General features: G+C 36.4%; 4 protein-coding genes and 1 long non-coding RNA gene across 7 annotated transcripts; 3 read left to right on the top strand and 2 right to left on the bottom strand.

Moving 5' to 3' along the window:
• LOC129725092 (adenosine 5'-monophosphoramidase HINT1) lies at positions 1-652 on the top strand. The gene is made up of 2 exons (XM_055680513.1): positions 1-251; positions 310-652. The coding sequence occupies exons 1-2, from the start codon at positions 135-137 to the stop codon at positions 577-579; spliced, it is 387 nt and encodes a 128-aa protein (XP_055536488.1). The 5' UTR covers positions 1-134; the 3' UTR covers positions 580-652.
• Positions 632-1,928, bottom strand: LOC129725091 (rab-like protein 3). Of its 2 annotated transcripts, none has more exons than XM_055680510.1 (3): positions 1,790-1,928; positions 1,063-1,424; positions 632-1,008 (listed from the first exon to the last, which is right to left on the bottom strand). In XM_055680510.1, the coding sequence occupies exons 1-3, from the start codon at positions 1,833-1,835 to the stop codon at positions 655-657; spliced, it is 762 nt and encodes a 253-aa protein (XP_055536485.1). In that variant the 5' UTR covers positions 1,836-1,928; the 3' UTR covers positions 632-654. The 2 variants fall into 2 exon arrangements, with proteins under 2 accessions (XP_055536485.1, XP_055536486.1); XM_055680511.1 differs by having other exon boundaries at positions 632-993.
• A 153-nt stretch (positions 1,929-2,081) lies between these two features.
• LOC129725090 (general transcription factor IIE subunit 1) lies at positions 2,082-4,100 on the top strand. The gene is made up of 3 exons (XM_055680509.1): positions 2,082-2,221; positions 2,700-3,414; positions 3,471-4,100. Exons 2-3 carry the CDS (start codon positions 2,768-2,770, stop codon positions 4,090-4,092), a joined length of 1,269 nt encoding a protein of 422 aa, XP_055536484.1. The 5' UTR covers positions 2,082-2,221; positions 2,700-2,767; the 3' UTR covers positions 4,093-4,100.
• Positions 4,101-6,692: 2,592 nt separating this feature from the next.
• LOC129725089 (uncharacterized) lies at positions 6,693-10,944 on the bottom strand. The gene is made up of 2 exons (XR_008728014.1): positions 10,215-10,944; positions 6,693-10,147 (listed from the first exon to the last, which is right to left on the bottom strand). It is a non-coding gene; the product is annotated as an uncharacterized LOC129725089 (long non-coding RNA).
• On the top strand, positions 10,567-17,503 carry LOC129725088 (uncharacterized). 2 transcript variants are annotated; one of them, XM_055680508.1, is made up of 8 exons: positions 10,567-11,618; positions 11,769-11,995; positions 12,970-13,124; positions 13,188-13,287; positions 13,569-13,901; positions 15,156-15,263; positions 15,324-15,448; positions 16,185-17,503. In XM_055680508.1, the coding sequence occupies exons 1-6, from the start codon at positions 11,606-11,608 to the stop codon at positions 15,213-15,215; spliced, it is 888 nt and encodes a 295-aa protein (XP_055536483.1). In that variant the 5' UTR covers positions 10,567-11,605; the 3' UTR covers positions 15,216-15,263; positions 15,324-15,448; positions 16,185-17,503. The 2 variants fall into 2 exon arrangements, with proteins under 2 accessions (XP_055536483.1, XP_055536482.1); XM_055680507.1 differs by lacking the exon at positions 10,567-11,618 and having other exon boundaries at positions 11,625-11,995.
• The last annotated feature ends 2,799 nt before the right edge of the window (positions 17,504-20,302 follow it).

The following is a 20,302-nucleotide window of genomic DNA, read 5'->3' as shown; positions in this document are numbered from 1 at the left end:
GCATCTCTGGTGTAGACCGGCTGTCATTATTTTTGTTTAATTATTGCTATTATTGCAGAAAACTGAGAAAACTCGTGATTTTTATCGGAACAATATTATCCTAAAGCGAAATAATAACTGATACGGTGATATAAATGGCAGATGAGGTGGCAAAGGCCCAAGCGGCCAGCACCACAAGCGAGGAGGATACAATCTTCGGGAAGATTTTACGCAAGGAAATCCCCTGCACTTTTATCTATGAAGATGACAAGGTGAAAATGATATTTATTATCTCCTTCCATGCTAACACATATTGAATTATCATTTCAGTGCGTTGCATTTCATGATGTAAATCCTCAAGCTCCAACCCATTTCTTGGTGATTCCTAGAAAACCGATTGCGCAACTTTCGAAGGCAGCTGAAGAGGATGTAGCTCTGCTGGGCCATTTGATGTTAGTCGGTAAAAAGGTTGCCGCTGAACAAGGACTAGGTGACGGTTTTCGTGTCGTAATCAACGATGGACGCAACGGAGCACAGTCGGTTTATCATTTACATTTGCATTTCTTGGGAGGTCGGCAGATGAAATGGCCACCGGGTTAAAATTCAAGTTGTCAAAGCAGGGATAAACATTTCAAATGAATAATAAAAGTGGTTAAAAGTTGCTTGCAATATATTTTACGGAACTGATTCGGGTACCGATTGGTTGTAGAATGTCGTATTTGAAGCAGGAGGTATTCCGAACGGATTGAATGAAGCTGTATTGTAAGCTCCTGCGTATTTTCGCCCTGTTTCCCTATTATAGTATTTACGCTCAATCACTTTGTCATAGAAGCGTGACAATTTAACAGCATCCGTTGTTCCAGCCGCTATACTTCTTGCTTCGTGACAATTGAGGCATATTTCATCTGCACCGCATTGCTCGGCTATACTTCCCGCAGACGTTCTGTTCAGAATTTTGTTTTTATGGTTATCATCCAGTAGATCCAGTTTAGTTCCAATTACCAAAATGGGGATCTGCAAATTTTTAAACTAAAAATTTCTTTTGCATACGAAATATACTCCGTATTTCACCATCAACTGTACCTGCGTTGATCCGAGAAATTGCTCAGGATCGATCTCAATCGTATCGCCACTTTTCATGGCATCTTTCCCATCCTTGTTCAGTATCTCAATCAGCCATCGTTGGAGATTTTCGTGACTCTTTTTGTTCGTTAAATCATGCACCAGGATAATTCCGTGGGTTGGATTAAAGAAAACTCCTCGCGTGTTTTTGTGGCTGATCGAGCCTCCCACGTCCCACAATTCTATGAAGAATGTGTTCTGCGATGGTGTGCCTTCCTTGTATTCATGTAGTTTCACCTCTAAAGCACAACCCACGGTCCATCCTGGCGAAGTGAGTGGCTCGTTGTTTGCTATCAGATGTGTGAGAGAAGTTTTGCCAACTCCTTGAAGCGAAAAAAAAATTAAGAATGTTAGTGACATTTTTAAGTATATTCAAATTTTGGTGAGTATTGGAGTTTGGAGAAACATTTTTTGTTTCATTCGATTCCCAAAATTTTTCATGTTATCATTGTTGTACCACCCTAGCTTCCAATATTACGCGAAGAGGTAAAGCATTAATCTGAGAGTCCTTTGAGAAACTGGCATCACTGGCCAACTGATGGATGCGGCTCTGGTAATTTTCAACATGGCGAAACGCTATAGTGCTTGACGTTTGCTCGAAGGCTAGAAAAAGTGCGATTTTCAGCTTGAAGGAGTGCCTAATCTCGATCGAAAAGTTATATCCCCGTTCAATAATGCTGATCGTTACCGGAATCGCCTACAACTAGGACACGAACTTTGTCTATGGCGGCCATAGATCGGAAAGTAGTTCAGTGATTAACTCCAACCTAGCTCCAGAGGAAGAAAAACAACACTGCTTCAAGCAGGCACCGTCGGTTGAACAGTGGAAGTTCGCGGGAGAGTGAGAGAGCTTCTGATAGAAGCGTGAAGATTCATTTGGTCAACAGACATACAATCAACGGTCTTTGCGAGTGGTACGAGCTGTCAAATTAGCTCACGACTTCGGATACACTTCGGTTTGTTGGTGTTCATGTGAAACCGGTCGGGAAATAAAATTGAGGTGTATGCGGGAGAGAGAGAATCGCAGTCGGAGTATATACTCTCACTATCTCGGATGAACTAGAGTATCGTGTCATCTCGACTAGACTCTGAATACGCGCCACGACACGTGCGTTAAGGGGTAAGTTGATTTCTATGTAGTATCAAAAGTCGAATAAGAAGGAAAAAAAAACTCATAGTCATCAATGCAAACTCTGCCCTATTCATGAATCACAATCTCCCTTATCAAGCAATTAAATGATTTGTTATTGGAATCTACTTCAAAGTGATGTCTTGAAGGAAAACATGCCTTTTGAAAATGTAACTTGTTCAATAAGGTGTTCTTTGCACCAAAAATGTTTTAACTGCGAGTTGATTCGACTGAAATGCAATATTTATTTAAGTAGCTGAAAGTCACAGATTAATTGATAACGTAAGTTCTTTGTCGATAAACTATTTGGAAGCGTATGATTTTTTTTTGGTTAGATGCACCACAGTAACGTCAAAATGATATCTTGCGGAGTACATAGTCCTATCATACAATAACTGTTCATGCGATAACTTATATAACAGAGCTAGTTCGGGACCATGAAGATACTAATTGGATATTTGTTTTTTAGGTTAATACACTGCAATATCGCAAATTTAACACTCCTAACGAATTGATCCTTCGACCGAGCAAACCACCATGAGTGACCAACGTTACGTGACAGAGATTCCAAGCAGTTTGAAGCAACTGGCACGCTTCGTTGTGCGTGGCTTCTACACTATCGAGGACGCCCTGGTAGTGGACATGCTTGTTCGAAATCCCTGCATGAAGGAGGACGATATTTGCGAGCTACTAAAATTCGAACGAAAAATGTTGCGAGCAAGGATATCGATTCTGAAGAATGATAAATTTCTGCAGGTCAGGCTAAAAATGGAAACCGGTCCTGATGGAAAAGCACAAAAGGTGAATTACTACTTCATCAATTACAAAACGTTCGTAAATGTCGTCAAGTACAAGCTAGATCATATGCGAAAACGTATGGAAACCGAAGAACGTGATGCAACTAGTCGCGCCAGTTTCAAGTGTCCTTCCTGTGATGAAACATTCACTGATCTGGAAGCAGATCAGCTGTTCGATATCGCTACCGCTGAATTTCGGTGCACGTATTGCGGAAGTACTGTGGAAGAAGACAGTTCTGCATTACCGAAGAAAGATTCTCGTTTGCTATTAGCCAAATTCAACGAACAGTTGCAACCTTTGTACGATCTGTTAAGACAAGTTGAAGACATCAAACTTGCTCCGGAAATTCTAGAACCGGAACCAGTCGATATCGATACCATTAGAGGGTATGTTATAAAAAAAATCGTGAGAGAAGGTTTAATATTTATAACTATTATTACAGTGTCGCGAAACCAACAAACAGGATCACATCGGAACAATGGTCCGGTGAAGCTACACGAACCAGTGGATTTGCTGTCGAAGAAACGCGAGTAGATGTCACTATCGGCGATACGGACGCGGTTGAAACCGCAACGCAACGAAAGGATCGTCCTGTATGGATGACGGAGTCGACTGTTATTTCTAACGATTTGGATGAAAACTCGGTGGAATCGATTCTGGAGAAAGCTGCCTTCACATCCACTCAACCTCCGGCGGTCACTAATACGAGTGTCATATCCTCCACACGAAATCGTAGAGAAGCCGATGATATTATGTCGGTGCTGTTGCAGCATGAGAAACAAAGTTCTCGCAGTGCAACGAACGATGCCATCAAGGGATTAGGGCTTAACAATGATGCCAGTAGTGATAGTAGCGAAGACGAAAGAGACATTGACAATACGGAAATCCCCACAGTGGAAATTATGGACACCGATTCGGATGACGATATGCCAACGGTAACGGTAGCCGGTAGGCCGTACCCCTTGGATGAAATCAATGATACGCTGATAGCAGAAATGACACCACAGGAGAAAGAAACGTATATTCAGGTGTATCAGGATCATTTTAGTCATATGTACGATTAGACGATCGAAGCTGAATAATTTAAAAAATGTTGAATTTATAATTTTAGTATTGTTCTTTATGAGAAAATCATTTACGCCTTATGTTTCGCTTCCAGTTGTGTCCTAAAGATATACCAGTTTTTATGTATCATTTAAAAAAGCTGCGTTTTATTGAGCTAAACGTGATTAAAAGAAATGTTTATCATCCTTCGATTATTTATTGAAGAATGAAAAACTTCTCGAAATGTCTTAAGTCAGTTTGCCCATGTAGGGTAGGGGTATATTTTGCAAAAATTTAAAAAATGTATTTTTAACTTTACAAATCAAAGTAGAATCGTGAAGATATGAAAAAAAAAACTCGTACCGTAAGGCGCCCTAATTCCGTGCGGCTCCTTATCCCGCGCACTCCTTATAAAAATGTGAAAAAAATATCGAATATAAGATTTTCCAAAAAATATGTTTGAAGATGGTTTTATATATACAGAAAACCCCTTTAAACGAGTTTTTTTTAAATTTATGCATTTTTTCACATTTCAATATGAAGAGCACGGGATAAGGAGCCGAACGGAATTAGGGCGCCTCACGGTTTTGCTTACAGTTAACGTTGCCAGTATGCCATACAAATCTGGATTTCGCCAGATTTTCGTTTGCGCGCCAGACAAACAGATAAATCTCAGAATCTGCCAGATATTTGAAAATGAAACAGATTTTTGCCAGATTTCATCCGCGTCGTCTCGCAAAAAGGTCATCATTGCGGGACGGGCCGTGGTTGGCCTTCACCTACCTACACCCGGCGAGAGCAATAAAAGGTCTTCACTTTGAATTTTGTCTGAAATTTTATCCGACAATGAGGGCCAGATTTTTGCCAGACTTTTTATTTATTTTCGTTTTGCCAGATTTTATTTAAAACTTAGTGACAACGCTGCTTATAGTGGTGGATTAGAATGAGAAAATGCAATTTCAAATTATTGTTCATGTAACCGATAATTATAAATTGAAAGATAGCTGTTAAGAATGAATGTCAATAGTGCTCTAAGCATGAGTTGAGCATGTAATTTTGAGAAAGTTAGGATTATGTTCTTTACCAATCTAAAATCAAACTAATTATTTCTTCCAATCGCCGCAAAGCCAATGTTTCGATACTATCGATTTCATTTTTTCTAGGCAACTGTAGAAAAATAAAAATGTTTGGCACCTCTGGTTGTGTTCATTATAGCATTGGCCAAAAATTGCAGAAGTATCGATACTCGAGTATCGACAAATTTTCCCTGGTGGTATCGATGCCAGGTTAATATCGAGGGCGGAGCATCGATACCAGATGTATCGATACTCTGCCTGCTACTTGAAACAGGTCTATGAAAAGCTACATTTTTTCTTGATCATTAATACGGAAAATCAGAGATGCCAGGTGTTTTTAAGAAATGTAAGCAGCTATTCGAAAAACCGACAAAATCTGCTTAAGTCTGGAAAAAATTTGTCTGTGATTTGAAAAAATGCGTTCGCGCAGGCAAAAGTCTGCAAAAATTTTCACGGAAGTTGAGAAAGTCTGCGTAAATATAAAGAAACTCTGACAAAAATCTGCAGAGACTCTGGAAAAAATACAATTAATCTGCGTTTTGAAGACAAATCTACATATTTTGTATCCCTGCGGTCAATAGACCAATGATACCAGAATGGAACAGTGGTGACAGAATTATATGTAACACACACAAATCAATGCAATAGCATACGCGCGTCTGCGGCCTTATTTGAAATATAGGGCAGACGATAATCTTGGCTTCTTATTCTTAGTTGCCTGCCTTTTTGCAAAAACTCGGCGCTTACGATTTTGCTCTGCACAGACAGTATTACCAAATGCGGCAGCATTTTTCTCGCAAGAGGCATGAAAAACCGCCTTAGAAATGAGCGGGTATATTCAATCCTGTTGGTGTCTTTTACACAAAGAGCACAAACCAAATTTCTGCACTGTTTGTAGAAGACTTTAACGCGATGGATCATGTCCGCGCACTTCTACAAGGCTTTTCCGTTAGACAATTTGTAGCAATCAACAATATTTTCCGATTTTATAGTTTCTCTTCAGTATCAAAAATATATCGGGGTGAATGTATCGATCCAGCTTTATATCGAAGTCGCTTGCATCGATAAGAAATAGCGATATTTGGGCCCAAGGTATCGATACCGTAAGTATCGAAACGATATCGGCCAATGCTACACGGTTAAATGAAGCTACATAATTATGAGTACAAAGACTACCAGTTTCTGAGTTCGCCTAAGCCAACATCGATTATGAGTAATTTCGAACTAGCGAAATTGGTAGAAATTACCTACATGAAGGATAAATACGGCATACCTTTTTCTGAGTGAAATGTTTTAGGTAGTATTTACCAATGAAATTGGTAGTTTCCTTCGATCTCTTACATCAACAGTTTTTGCTGCTCGAAAGGATTTATTCTACCTAATTTTGGATGAAAATTTTGTATCTGCTACTGTCAAGACATGGTTAGTTAATATAAGCTGCAACGCGATCGAGAACGGGTGTACAGTATACTAAGTGTGTTAAAGGCCGAGCAAGCTGAAAAATACATAACGAATTAACGGAAAAATAAAGGTATTTATTAAACTTTAATTGAAAAATATATATTTTCGATTGCCTTAGGCTTGACTAGCTGTTTATAGGATATATATGTTTTTTTTCATTCTTCCAGAACCATGGATCAGCTAAAACGCATTTTGGATTCCGAAACATTTGAAAAGTAAAAGGTTAGTGATACGCTTAGATTTAACAGATATTGTTATCCCACAATCTCTTGAAATACTTAGAAATTATAGTTTCAACGAACATTTTTTAGCTAACGCAATAATTTTTATTCTTAAACTACACCTAAATTAAATATCATTAAACTTGGATTTTTTAGCTGACGCAATAATTTTTATTCTGAAATTAAACCTAAATTAAATTTAATTAAACAGAGACCATAGTCAGGGCCGGATTTGGGCGTTAGGGGACCCGGGGCGAATTCGACGAAAAATTGTGCTACACCTTCGCACCGCTGGAAGGTGACGAGCCAAAAAAGAGGTCTTCACTTCGTCTAAGGGGGTCCTCGAGTCGGGAGGCCCGGGGCATTTGCAACTAGGCCCTCCTCAAATCCGGGCCTGACCATAGTTAAGAACTTATCTATATCGAGAACTTTATTGAATTACCAGATTCGAACGATTTGTATGTTCCGTTGACGGATGTGATCAGATCATCGAGGGCCATATAAATGAGATGAAACAACATTGCAAGTCAGTACATGGCTTGAAAACACACAGCAAGTGTTGGCCACCGCTTAAATGCAGCATGTGCAATGCAGTCTACGCCAGCTTTTATCATCTCCAGGAACATCTAATAAAACGTCATCCAATTATCGATTCACCTCCTAAAACCATTCCCAATCCCATTTTAGAGAATGATGATAAAAATCTTGATAATGAAATGGGAGATGCGAATGTAATAAAAAACCGATTTTATTACGAAAAATCTGTTGGTATAAAAGAGCTAACCACTGAAATGATAGACCGTGTCACACGCATGCGTTGCGATGTCTCTTTGCCAGAGAATAAAATTCAACATTTCATGGACGGCTGTGCTGCTGGATTGGAATTGAGTCAGAAATATACGTTAACGGTTGTGAAAAGATTTTTTTCAAGATCCAATATTCAATTCAATGATTCATCGGTGGTAAAATTATTTAATGAGCTGGAAATACCAGAAATTTTTGGGGCCATAAGATCGTTTAACGACACTATAGATCAGCTCGCTATGCAAAGTAAATGCGCAATGCCAGTTACTGAGGAAGTGTTACTTTCGAAGCGCAAAATAAAGAAACTAGTTTGTCTAGGTTCGAAACGAAGAGCCCGCTACCAATTATGTACGTCTGAAAAATCTGAAATTAGGCATAAGATTGTTCAACTCAATGACATGGCTCATTATATATCGATTATCAGCATACTTCGATTAATAATGAACAATGGTGATGCGAAAAAGATGGTCAATACTGAAGAACCGCGAAATGATGGCACATGTTCCTTCAAGGATGGGTGGCAGTTCAAAAACCATTCTTATTTTCAACGATACCCGAATGCTCTGCGCCTATCACTACACGTTGATGACGTTGAATATCTCAACCCTTTGGGATCCAGGAAAGGAAAAAAGAAAATCACCAACATTAGCATTAAAATTCAAAACCTTCATCCGGTTGTGAATTCATCACCACGTAGCATTTATACGATTCTCATGGTTCGGTCTGTCCTTTTGAAAAAATATGGCTATGAGAAGGTTCTAAAACCGTTAATACGAGATTTGAAAAGATTGGAATCCGATGAAGGAATACCGCTAATCATAAATGGACAAACATTCACATTGAGAGCAGTTTTATGCAATGTAGTTGGTGATACGCTGGCTGTGCATGATTTTTTTCAGTTACTAGGTCCTCAAGCATCGTATTTCTGCAGGCAATGCTACATTTCACGGGGCGATATAATGGAGGGTAATTTCGGGGCAACGTTTCCAGAAAGAACTGCTCCAAGTATGGCTAAAGATTTAGCAGCTGTTGAACAAAAAATCCAAATGCCCTCCGATAGTGGTGTTGCCAATCGGTGCATATTAAACTCTTTAGTACATTTTAATATAGCGGACAATTGGTGTTTCGATCCAATGCATGATATATTAGAGGGCATAGCTCCCATGATGATCAAACATATATTGAACATTTCTGTAAATGAACAAAAATTATTAACTTGTGATGAAATTAATTCAAGAATCGATAATTTTGATTATGGTGCAATTGAAATTCGCGATAAACCATCCAGTAATTTATCGTCAAAATTATTAAAAACAAAAGGTAATGCTTTGAGTCAATCAGCTTCGCAGACATGGCTGTTATTGAGAATTTTCCCATTCGTTTTTAATGATATTCTCGACCGTAATGCAGACTTCACGGCTATAATAAAAAATTTACTCGAACTTACATTCATATCATTTTCTAGTAAAGTTTCTTCTGATATGTTAGAGGATTTGAAGTTTTGTATATCTGATCTACACAGTTGTTTTAAAAGATGTTTCACTAATCTACGTCCAATAAATAAACTTCACCATATTAGTCACTACCCGATGATACTTCAGAAAAATCAGCCAATATGTTTTGGAAGCTGTTTGGCATTCGAAGCCAAGTTCAAAGCTTCTAAAAGCATAGCCAGAAACTGTATGAATTTCAAAAACATTACCTATAGTCTTATGAAGAGAATGAATCTAAAACAGAATTATGATATTTTAAAACATGATTACACACTAGGTAAAATTCATATTGTAAGCGAAGAACAAATTTCAAAAGAGTATCTTGAATTTAAAAGCATATTGTTTGACTTGCCCGATAGATTAACCACAGTGAAGCATTGCCGTATTGATAACACTGATTTCCGACCAGGTTTTATTGTAAAATATGTGAGGTGTAACAAAAAATGTACGGTGTCTTGATGACAATCATAAGTTTGAACAACCAATTTACAGCTATAGTACAAGAGTTAAAAACGCAGTTTCGTGCACAGCAATATGCTTTCAAAACTAGTTTTACTCAGAATGTCATAAGAACGTCTGTAGGAAACCTTTTGACCAGAAAAACCTATAACTTCTGGAAATTCAGTAATAATGATTCTTTATACATCAGCTTGAAATATAACGATAATTGACAAAAACGTATGTACACATTCTCACATCGGTGAAAATTACTGGCTATGACTTCTGGTAGCATAGCCCAAAGAGGTCAAAAGCCTTGAAGGTTACACCTGATTTTGGTGTTTTACACTTACACCTAATTTTGTGATTTCTTTATCAAATTTTTCAACGAGGCCTAACGACGGCGATCAAAACAGAGCAGGTTCTTCCGGTGTTTTATCTATCGGGGAATAAGCTGTTTTCCAGTTAAAAAATATCTTCCTTATGTTGAAATCGTTTGCTTTTGTGATTGCAAATGCTCTAACATTCTCAGTTTTTTTTCAGATGATTTTGTTTTTCTCTTTTTCCTGTCAGCCTTCACACCTGTAAAAAAGTATATATTTTCATCACTTTCATAGATGCCTCTTTGGTTAAATTCAACAATAATTACCTGCTTGTCGTTTCTTGTGAGTTTTTTGTTTTTCTATGAAGTTTTCAATAATTGCCACTTTAGAATGTGCATAAACTGATTTTTGGCAATACTTATTACTAATAATTCATAACGTTAGATTGTTACAATTATGTAGGCATAGATTTACTGCTGAGGGTTTTTTACTTTTCACTGTTCAAAGATTATTTATTTACTTTTTACGATAGGGGTGGAAAGTTGTCGATATTAATCGAGAATATCGATATTCTTTTTGTATTGATAATATTGTTCAATTTTGTAGCGTAAAATGTCAAATGTCTTCTATTAACTGTGTTCACCTTAAAAGTGAGTACACTTTTGAAAGAGGTAGCGTATAAATTGAAATTTTGGAAAGCAGTAACTTATCTCTTTTACATATTGTCTGCACAAGGAGATTACTGCGGGGGTGGGGGGATTTCGAAAAGCAATTAAATTTGAGGGAATGTTACATTCGGTAAAACGGTACATTCGGGGATAAAACATTCGGGATGATGTGTTTAGGAAAAATAGTTTTCGGGGATATGTTACACACCAAACTGTTCGTTTTCAATTTCCCCTTGTCGTGGTAGCTTTATTCGTTTCGTATTATGTTGGTTAAGATATTCCTTGACAGATAGATCCCACTAGCTAGTTGATATAAGAGTAGTGTCATCTTAAACCGAAAATATATGTAATTTAATAAGAGCAGCTGTTGAAAGAAAATCCAATTTTTCAATTTAATATTGACAGCTGAGGCTGAGTCCCTAGAACCCTCTGTACCGTACCTGGTAATTATCGATAATTATTTTTAGCTTTCCCATCCCTACCCCAATAGTTATTTAGTCCTATCCGTTACGTGAGTTATATTTCCATGCTTTGTGACATGCCAATGAGGTATATAAAGGTAAGGAAGAAGCAGACATTTTCCTGTATTAGAAGCGAAAAATAGGCAAATAACATGTGCTTCTCGGTTGTAACGTAGCTCTCCAAACCATTTGAGATGGTATTCACTTTATTTTCTACGACATCAACGTTAACAAAAAAAAGCCCTTTGAGCCCTTGTTTTAGCCTGGGATTTGAACCAGGCTGTACCTATGTAGACTTCATTGGGTGACGATGTGACGGTGACAGGCCTTCCAATAACACAAACAGAAAAGCGAAAGCGTGTCCATAATCACTTGCACTTGCACTTGCAGCGTTAGCGCTAGTTGTAGCAATGACACGTTCCGGTTGTTTCGTTAGTTTTTAGGAAATAGTAACTGTTAAAACGGAGCTGGTAGCGAGTCCACAAAATTTCGAGAAAACCCGGAGCACCCAGCCTTGGTGCACTACAGCTAGGGGATTTCAACACAGGGATCATATATTTTTCAATATGAATTCCTAGACTTGCAGTGATGGCAAAACTAGGTAAATACACCTCTTCTTTTTTCACATAACAATACAAAACTAATTATACTGATTGCATGTTAGTTGTTTTTGATCTGCTGATTGTTTTGTTTCGCTTTTTTACACCTTTGCAATGTTACGAATCTGACATGTGAATGTATTTGTTTTCAGGCGCTAAAGTTGACGACAATTCTTTGATTAAATTAACTAAAGAGGATCTTGTAGAGCTTGGTATCGAGATGGGGCCACGAGTTGTGATATTGGATTTAATCCAGGTGATAACCTCAACTACTTCACAACCGCAGGATATAATTGCACGTAATAAGTCGCCTGTATTATCGCACGAACCGGTTTGTGGGTCATCATCTGCTCTGCCGTGTGTATCGCCAGATGTTCAGGTAATTCACGCCCGACTAAAGTGATTATTATTCGAAGCACAGACAAACAGTTGTACCACTTCATACAAAGTTTTAAGAAAATGGGGTTCCGATTAACTCTTGCGATTACGGGGGCTGAGCAGTTCCCAGTTTAATGTATTTTAAAATTATCATTGTTGATTTGGCTGACACTTAGCATAGACGTTTCTTTATGTAAAAGATGTCATTTTGTGCTATTGGTTGAATTTTTTGGAACACGACTCATTTTTGAGAAGCGAAAAACACAAATACAAGTTTTTTGGAAATACACATTTTTTTTTAATATTTTTCGGGTGTCACTTTTTTTCTTTGGAAAGATGAAATCATTATCTACAACTTTGCCAAGGAAACTATGCCAATCAAACAAGTCGTTTTGACCATAAAAATATACCATAAAATGAACTTTTTTAGATAATTAATTTTAAAATTTTCTTTTAACTTTTTTTTTCAAAAAATAAATATTTTTTTCTTAGACTGTATGATTTTTTACAAATTTTCAGAACATCTCATGTGATTTTTTAGCTGAAAACTTACTAATTACAAAACCACAACACAATTTCTTCAGTAAACCGTATTTACAACTTTTAAATGCCATAAATCATATTTTCAATCAGTTTCGGAAAAGACCCCCCCCCCCCCTCTCAGTTTTAAACTATTAGGCTTAAATAAATACGCAATGTAATTTCAGTGTTTTTTTTCATCTATTTAGTTTCAGTGTTTAGAATACAATTTGCACATTGCTGTGTCATTTAAAGGAAATATTTTCTAGACTTTGAATCTGCTTAGAAAGTCAGTTCTCCTATTGGGGATCAAAGACTTTTGAAGTTCGGTTTTGCTTGGGAAAAGCTTATTTTTTCTACATTTGTAGGGGCCCTCAAGAAAGACTACCAATGCTATTCTTTTTATCTATAAATGTTTCTCGAATGCTTGATGAAAGAATATTTTCTTATTCTTAGATGATCAAGGAAACGCTAGAGAACGCTCCAGGATTTTATTCGACACTCTACAATGAATTATATGATAACAAAATACCGGATATTAACAAAATACGACAAATGACAAGAATTTTGTGTAACCGATGGTTTTATCAAAACATGATTGAACATCATAGGTAGTTAAATACCCGTTAAAATACCTTCGGGGAAATAACTTTTTTTGCTAATCTTGTTAATAGATATCCGACAATGCATGAGAAGTGGAACTTGGCAAAATCAATACTGGTTGCTTTCCCGCAATTAGAAGGCACAAGGCGGATGCCAGAGGCCCCGAAAGAGGTAATTGAATAAGTTGATTTGATGGGACACTATGTTTTTACAATTTACCGGTGAGCTCGCCAGATAGGTATAGGCTGTTAGTAGGTTTTTTTTTGAGTGACTTGGTTCCTAATATCAAGCCAGTTACAAAAGTCTCAGAAAAGTCTCACCAAAAGTCTCATCTTATTAGATTTTTTTCACTATTTTTAAACCCAACACGTATGACAATGTTTTTTATCTAAGATTTTAATTTGCTCTTGAATTCACCTGTTGATTGATCCTTCTTTTTTTCTTTGTTTAAGTCGGCGTTCTTCTGGAAAAATGGCGGTAATTTAAGAGGAGCGCACACAGGCCTCATCGAAACACGAACAAACAATATGAGAAAGGATCTTCCGCGAGAAAAACGGAAATTCACCCGCGATAAAGATTTAGTCATTATGGCAGCAGTTGATGACGACATTGTCGAAAAAGCAGAGCTATGTGCAGCGATAAGTGCGGTAACGGAAAATGTTAGAAGAATTGGAGAATTAATGGAATCTACTTTTTACTACCACAAATATCTCCTCAAAACCGGAGCAACTTTTAGTGATATCATATCGGTGTTTCCGCATTTGCCGTCATTCGAAGGAGACATGGTGAGAAATAAGTACCTAATTAATTTGTTCCGGTTGTTGATGTTACAGGTTGCAAATTTGTTTCTGCACTTGAACTAATGTACTCACTTAACTGTTATTTTCTGTTCGTCATCAGCTCGCGTCTCATTCTACTTATTCTCTGTTGTGTGAAAAAGGTGCGTGGGTCTTCATGAAGCAAACAATATTCGTTTACCACTCGCACTATTTTCCGGAAAATACTGTCATAAGTTTTTACATATTTTTGCGTAAAGCTCATAGCGCTTGCCGAGCTAATATTGGTTTTATTTATAAAATTATTTTTTTATGTCATCATGAAAATCAAGATATTTTTGGCGGTTACTCTCGCCTTCGTGAAAAAAAAAACGATATACATATACATAGATGTTTTTTGCACACAATGCAAATGAAAAATATATCATTCTCCAGGATTCTTTCAAGTACAGTAACTGTTCGCTAACTGGGCGAAGAGCACTGGGAAGTTATTGAAATCGGCTCGCTAAAGCCTGTATTACACTCTTTGACCAATGGTCGAATATTTGACCTTCTGACATAATGGTCAAATTCATTTGACATCATGGTTGTTGTTTGCCCGTGTTTGCCCCATGTTAAAATTGGAGAGTGACAAATAATTATCTTTGACCAAATTTTTATCTGTCAAAAAGTGACAAATATTTGACGCTTGGTCAAAGAATGTACTACAGGCTTAACTGGGATGTCATTTCAAACGTAAATAAACATCGAGGGGGATTCTGATGAACAGTACGCTAATGCTACTTCGAGACAATTTCATCAAAGACTTAAATTTTCATCGCCAGACAGAAAGTTCTGTTCGTGTTGTTACTGTTTATGTTGCCATTAAACCCCAAACTAGAAGGCCAACGTAGAAAGTTAATCCCCAACCAACAAGAAGCAGCATCATCTTTTGATGTTCCACATTTACATACCCCCCGTTCATTCTGATTAGTGACGTTTGTTGTCGTTTTAACTGGGAATCCCAGTTAAAGCGTGTTCAGTTAGCGAACAGTTACTGTACTGACTGTGTAGACTAGATGTTTTTGTTTGCACGCAATGTTAACTTCATACGATAGGAAAGCTTCATTTGATATTATCAAAGAAATACAAAGTTTTCTAATCGTAAAAAAGACGATGCCCTTACGGCTGTATGTATACTGTATAGTACATTTGTCCATAGTATAGTTATTAATTATGCGTTTTTCAATAATTCGAAAAAAAAAAACATTTTAATTTTTACAGATTCAACAAGCATTCTCAAGACTAAACACAACACAAGGGGTAGCGTTGCTGCAACATTAAAGCGATGCTGTCTTATTAGCAACACAACGTTTGCAGAAGTGGAAGATAGTAGGAAATGAATGTCTAAATCAGTTATATGTCTATTCATATATTTTTCACTGTTTACAGAATATATTCGTGGAGCATTGAGAGCTCTCGTGTTTCTTACTGCGCGAGGAACTAAAAGGGAAACCACCGACAAAATGCTGAGTGCCGCTGAAATTGTTGCAGCACCTTTGATTAAATGGGTTGAGGTAACAATAATTCTTTCTCGTGGTAATGGCTATATCATTCGGACAATTTTAAAAATTTAATTACGATTTTGTTTTAATTTTTTTGAAACTTTCTGGATTTCCAAAAGCATTTTGTTTAGATTTACATTATCTTGCCCATAATATTCAGTTTTTGAAAAGAGATCGATACAAATCTAAATTTAGTAGAAAAATGTTTTCTTGTACCTATAATGTTCAAATATTGTTTTTTTTTTTATTATGATATGTGACTTAATACAAGAGCGTCACTGTAAGATCCTTTCTGTGAGTCGTCGCTCATTGATGCGCCGAACCCAGTGACCCTCTGCCCCGCGCTAATGGCATAGTTTCCCTGCCGAAGGTATGGTCACCAATGGGAGAGGTTAGCAAAATTCAGTTACTTGATGTATGAGAACGATAGTAAATCACTCTTGTTATTTTGATCGCCTATTGTAAAAAAAAATAGTTTTATTTGAATTTTTCTTGCAACTATTCAAAAAGTGTAGAGGTATCACTGACACTGACGGTAATCACTGACTCACACTGACGGTAATCAACTATCTTGCTCTCTATTGAAAATAAACTGTAATCCTGCTACAGAATACGCGATAAAGTGTACAACTAAGGCTCATAAAACTGTTATCTATATATAAATTATATAATATGATAAATATCGATTGTGTCTGGTTTAATTCATCGAATAATAATCTTCTAACAATTTCCAATTTCGTGTTTTCAGGAAGATGAGTGAGCGGAGCTGCAGCACAAATCTGAAGGTCCAATTCTCATATGCATTGCAGAAAAATTCAAAGCCGGTCGATACGTGATTATGATAGACGAAACACATCATGTCGAAATTGCTACCAGTGAGAAAGCAGTGGAAATTTTTTTTAAATCATTTACTGTTTTTAACATCAAACCTAATTCTGGCCAGGCTAAAATTATTGATCTCATTGAGCTATGTGTCTTCAAAACAATTAAGTACAGTTCACGTAACAGAGTGAATGATCTTTGTAATGCTTTATCACAACTGAATGATTGACCAGAATTAGAGAAAACAAAAACGCAGAAAATGCCGCACTTATTTTCTTCAACATTTTATTAGATAGTTTTTCCTTTTTTAATGCATATAATACGTCCCAGGCTGAGATAAAACAAAACAAATGCCTGTTTCTTCATTGTTAAAATTTTCCATTTCATCTATATACATCATAATTTACGTAGCTTATAAAAACAATTATCAATAAAAACTACTTTAAAATCAAGGTGATAAGCAGTGAATACCGAATTGCTTGGCAAGTGAATGCTTTTATAATAAACACTACATATAATCGCTTACTAGATATATACTTTGTTAAATTTAGGTATTTTTATATAATAATGAGTAGTAACAATTATCTATAGGTAACGAAAAACACGATCAATAATAACAGAAAAAACAATTTGAAACGTTTTAAACACAATAAAAAGCTAAGACGAATAAATAATAAATTATAGTACCTGCTTTTGATTGCAGTTTATTTATTTATTCGTTATGTCCGCTTATTTACGGTATAGTTTGAATTGTGCATGTAATTAATGTATTTTGCGTGTTTTTGTCGTTTTCTTTCATTGAAAATACACATTTATATTCAGTGATTGAATCCTGAAACTACTTACTTTTGGGCTCAAGCACCTTGTAAAAATGCTAAAGCTATTCAGTTATGGTTATGTTTAATCAGCAAAACTACTTCTTTTTAGTGTGGGTTTTTCCATTTATTTGTTGAATCTACTAAAACTAGGTTTTTATGTATAGAAATGATCAGTTAAACCTTCCTAGCTTTTGTTTAAGTTCGGGTAGTAAAAATATTTGTTCGCCAAAAATACAAATTTATGATTGGTGATGAGCGCTCCAATTTGCCTAAACGTCGATTGCACTAACTCATCATGAAAATAAAACTTTCCAATTTTGGTTAATGATATTAAGTAGAAACTGATTGAATATGGGTATAGTTAATTCGATTATTTGTAGCAACTACTTATTTATGAGGTATAATGGACTGTGAAAATAAAACTGCTTGGCAGTATTGACTTATTTGTCTGTTTAAAATAAAGATTTATCACCCATTTATCATCCACTTTCTTGTAGAAACAAGCCATTATTAGGTACGTTCAGTTATTCAAATCTAGGTACGATCACTTTACTTAGAAGCAAGTATGGTGGTTTTACTCAAAATCTGAGTTTGTGCGGTTTAAGGGCGTTTTGAGTAGTTTCAACCTAAACATAGTTAGAATCCTATAACCGTGTGGATAAATTTACTGTTCCGTGACATATATTGTCAGATTTTAAAGAAGTCAAAAAGTTATCAGCGTCGCGGGAGGCGTATTGAAACTTCTTGTGAATAGTGTTCGACATCGCATCGGGGAGAATCCGGTCAAAAGTCAAATAGGACCGGAAACTTCGAGTCTCGATTTTATTTCGAGCCGGACCGGAACGGAGCTACCCGGTTTGTACTTCCCGATTTTTGGTATGATTTTAACCACAAGCAGCAAAAAAAAAATTTTTCATTCTGTGTTGGACCTTTTGACTACTTGATTTTGTTGGGGAAAGACGCCACCTTGAAGAGCTATTTGTTAAAGATTTCTCAGATTTTTTCTATATCAAAAACAAACAGTAGCTCAATTATTTTTTTTTCAAATTGTTTATTCAGAGTGTCAGTTTACGGATCATGAGAAAATTTCTTATACATTACATTGACCCCAGCTCGAAAATTTTAAAGTCATAGGATCGAAGTTTTTCGAAAAAAAAAAAATGTTTTGAAATAACAGATCTCAACGTTTCATGCATTTTGCATAATGCATCTAGACAGTTTCATGTGCATTTTTTTCATTGGTCACTCTGAGGCTCTTCTTCCCAAAGTCCGCTTGAAGTTTTGCCTGAGGACATTTTTCTAGAAGACAAAAACTCTATGCCCCAACTCTTGAATTTATCCCACGCATTTCATTGGCATCCTGATACAGAAGCACTGCAAGCTCGAGAGAAGGTTGACAGAGAAAGATGCAGAAGGAAGCAAAAAAGCGCGAGAAGGCAAAGATTGTCAACGATTTGGAGATAAAGAGGGCGAAAACTGTGCAGCAGATCACCATGAAGGTACTTGCTAAAGTCGACAAACAGCTAAACACGATGAAGGAGGAATGTTTTTCATAGTTTTGTAACACTATTTTTGCAAGGCACAAATAAGCATGTGAAAATTGATTTTTTTCTCATATGTTTTTAAAATAAAACACCGGGAAATTTCACTAAATATCATCGGGAAAACCGGGAAAAAACCGGGAAATTGAAAATTTATATTGAGTGGCCACCCTGAATTTACTGAAAACCAGTATTCGATTCAGTGATTCGCGAAAATACAGCAAAACTATTTGCTGAACAGAAAATATTAAATGAATGGTTGCTGGAATCTAGCAAAAGAATTGATATGTCAAAAAATTTACGTCAAGCTGTCATTAGTAAAACGCGCCGAATCGCTGTGCAGCTGGTACAGGATCATCGCTAAGCTCCTGATAGCGAATATGGGACCATAGCTAAGTCCTTGTTGGGCTAGATGAACTTAAAAGTTGAAATGATAATCATACATCTCTAGTTCAACAGTAATTTGCCTATGATCCGATGGGCGGATGGAATCTGGTGCCTGACGGAAACATGGTTCCCTTGAATTAACTGGTTAACCAGCAAATTGATTTATGCTTTGCTGAATGAACAGCAAATTGTCATAGCTGACAACCAGCAAGTTGTATTTTGTTTTACCGAACATGCAGCAAACGACCTGTCACTTTTATGCAATAAAAATGAAAATTTGATGTACCGACTTTTTGTTGTTTTTCTGGTATCTATCCGCATTCTCTAGAGCAGCATGAATCAAATGACTTCACAAACAAATACATACAGGTAATGCAGAAATTCTGAGCTTTGGCAAACAAATGAATTAAACAACTTATATCTTCAAGATTTGTATTCACTGGCCCAATGGGCTGTGAAGCTCCAGTCTTATTTGTATAAATTATTGACACACTTCCATATTAATTGATGAGGAAGTTGATGACATAAAAAAGTTAGATATGTCAGCGAAAATAAGATAGTGAAGTCTACCGCTGAACTTTTCTAACTAAAAAATATTGCATTTTTTTTTTTTCACTTGTACTCTAACTTGTGTCGACGGAAAGCATAAGTTAGTTTCCGCTTGCAAATATTCGATCTGAACAGTGTAACCAGAAAACTTATATTTGTTTTTAAAATACAGTCAAATTTCGCTCGTTGGGCTATGTTTAGTTGGGCTACGTTTTAGTTGGGCTCCCGCTCGTTGGATTATAGCTCAACTAAATCGAAGCCAAACATCATTTCTGATAACGTTGAATTTCGTTTGAGGGGTTTGTGGATGCATTTTAACGCAGAAAGTAGAATTAATTGAAATAAAAACAAATGAAGCTTAGTATAAATGTAAACAAACAATATTTTAATCAATTGTCAGAGAAACAATATAAGTTTTGTGCCTTAATAATGCAACGTAGAGCTATGCCTATTTTTGAAAGTATTTGAGAACACGTTATTATTGAGCACTCCTTTTTGGCTTTAAATGTGTGGCTTAAGTAAAACAAATTTCGAATTTGGCCCTATGCTGCGTTTGGCTCAGATTTTGACAGTTCGTTTGGCTCACAACATTCTCTCTATCTATTTCTCCATCTAAAGCCTGTAGTACACTCTTTGTCTAATGGTCAAATTTTTGACCTTCTGACATAATGGTCAAATTTATTTGACATCATAGTTGTTGTTTGCCCGTGTTTGCCTCATGTTAAAATTGGAGAGTGACAAATAATTAT

The sequence above is a fragment of the Wyeomyia smithii genome, chromosome 2 (assembly GCF_029784165.1).
Source record: "Wyeomyia smithii strain HCP4-BCI-WySm-NY-G18 chromosome 2, ASM2978416v1, whole genome shotgun sequence".
Taxonomy (NCBI): Eukaryota; Metazoa; Arthropoda; class Insecta; order Diptera; family Culicidae; genus Wyeomyia; species Wyeomyia smithii.
This window is presented reverse-complemented; position numbering and strand designations above follow the sequence as displayed.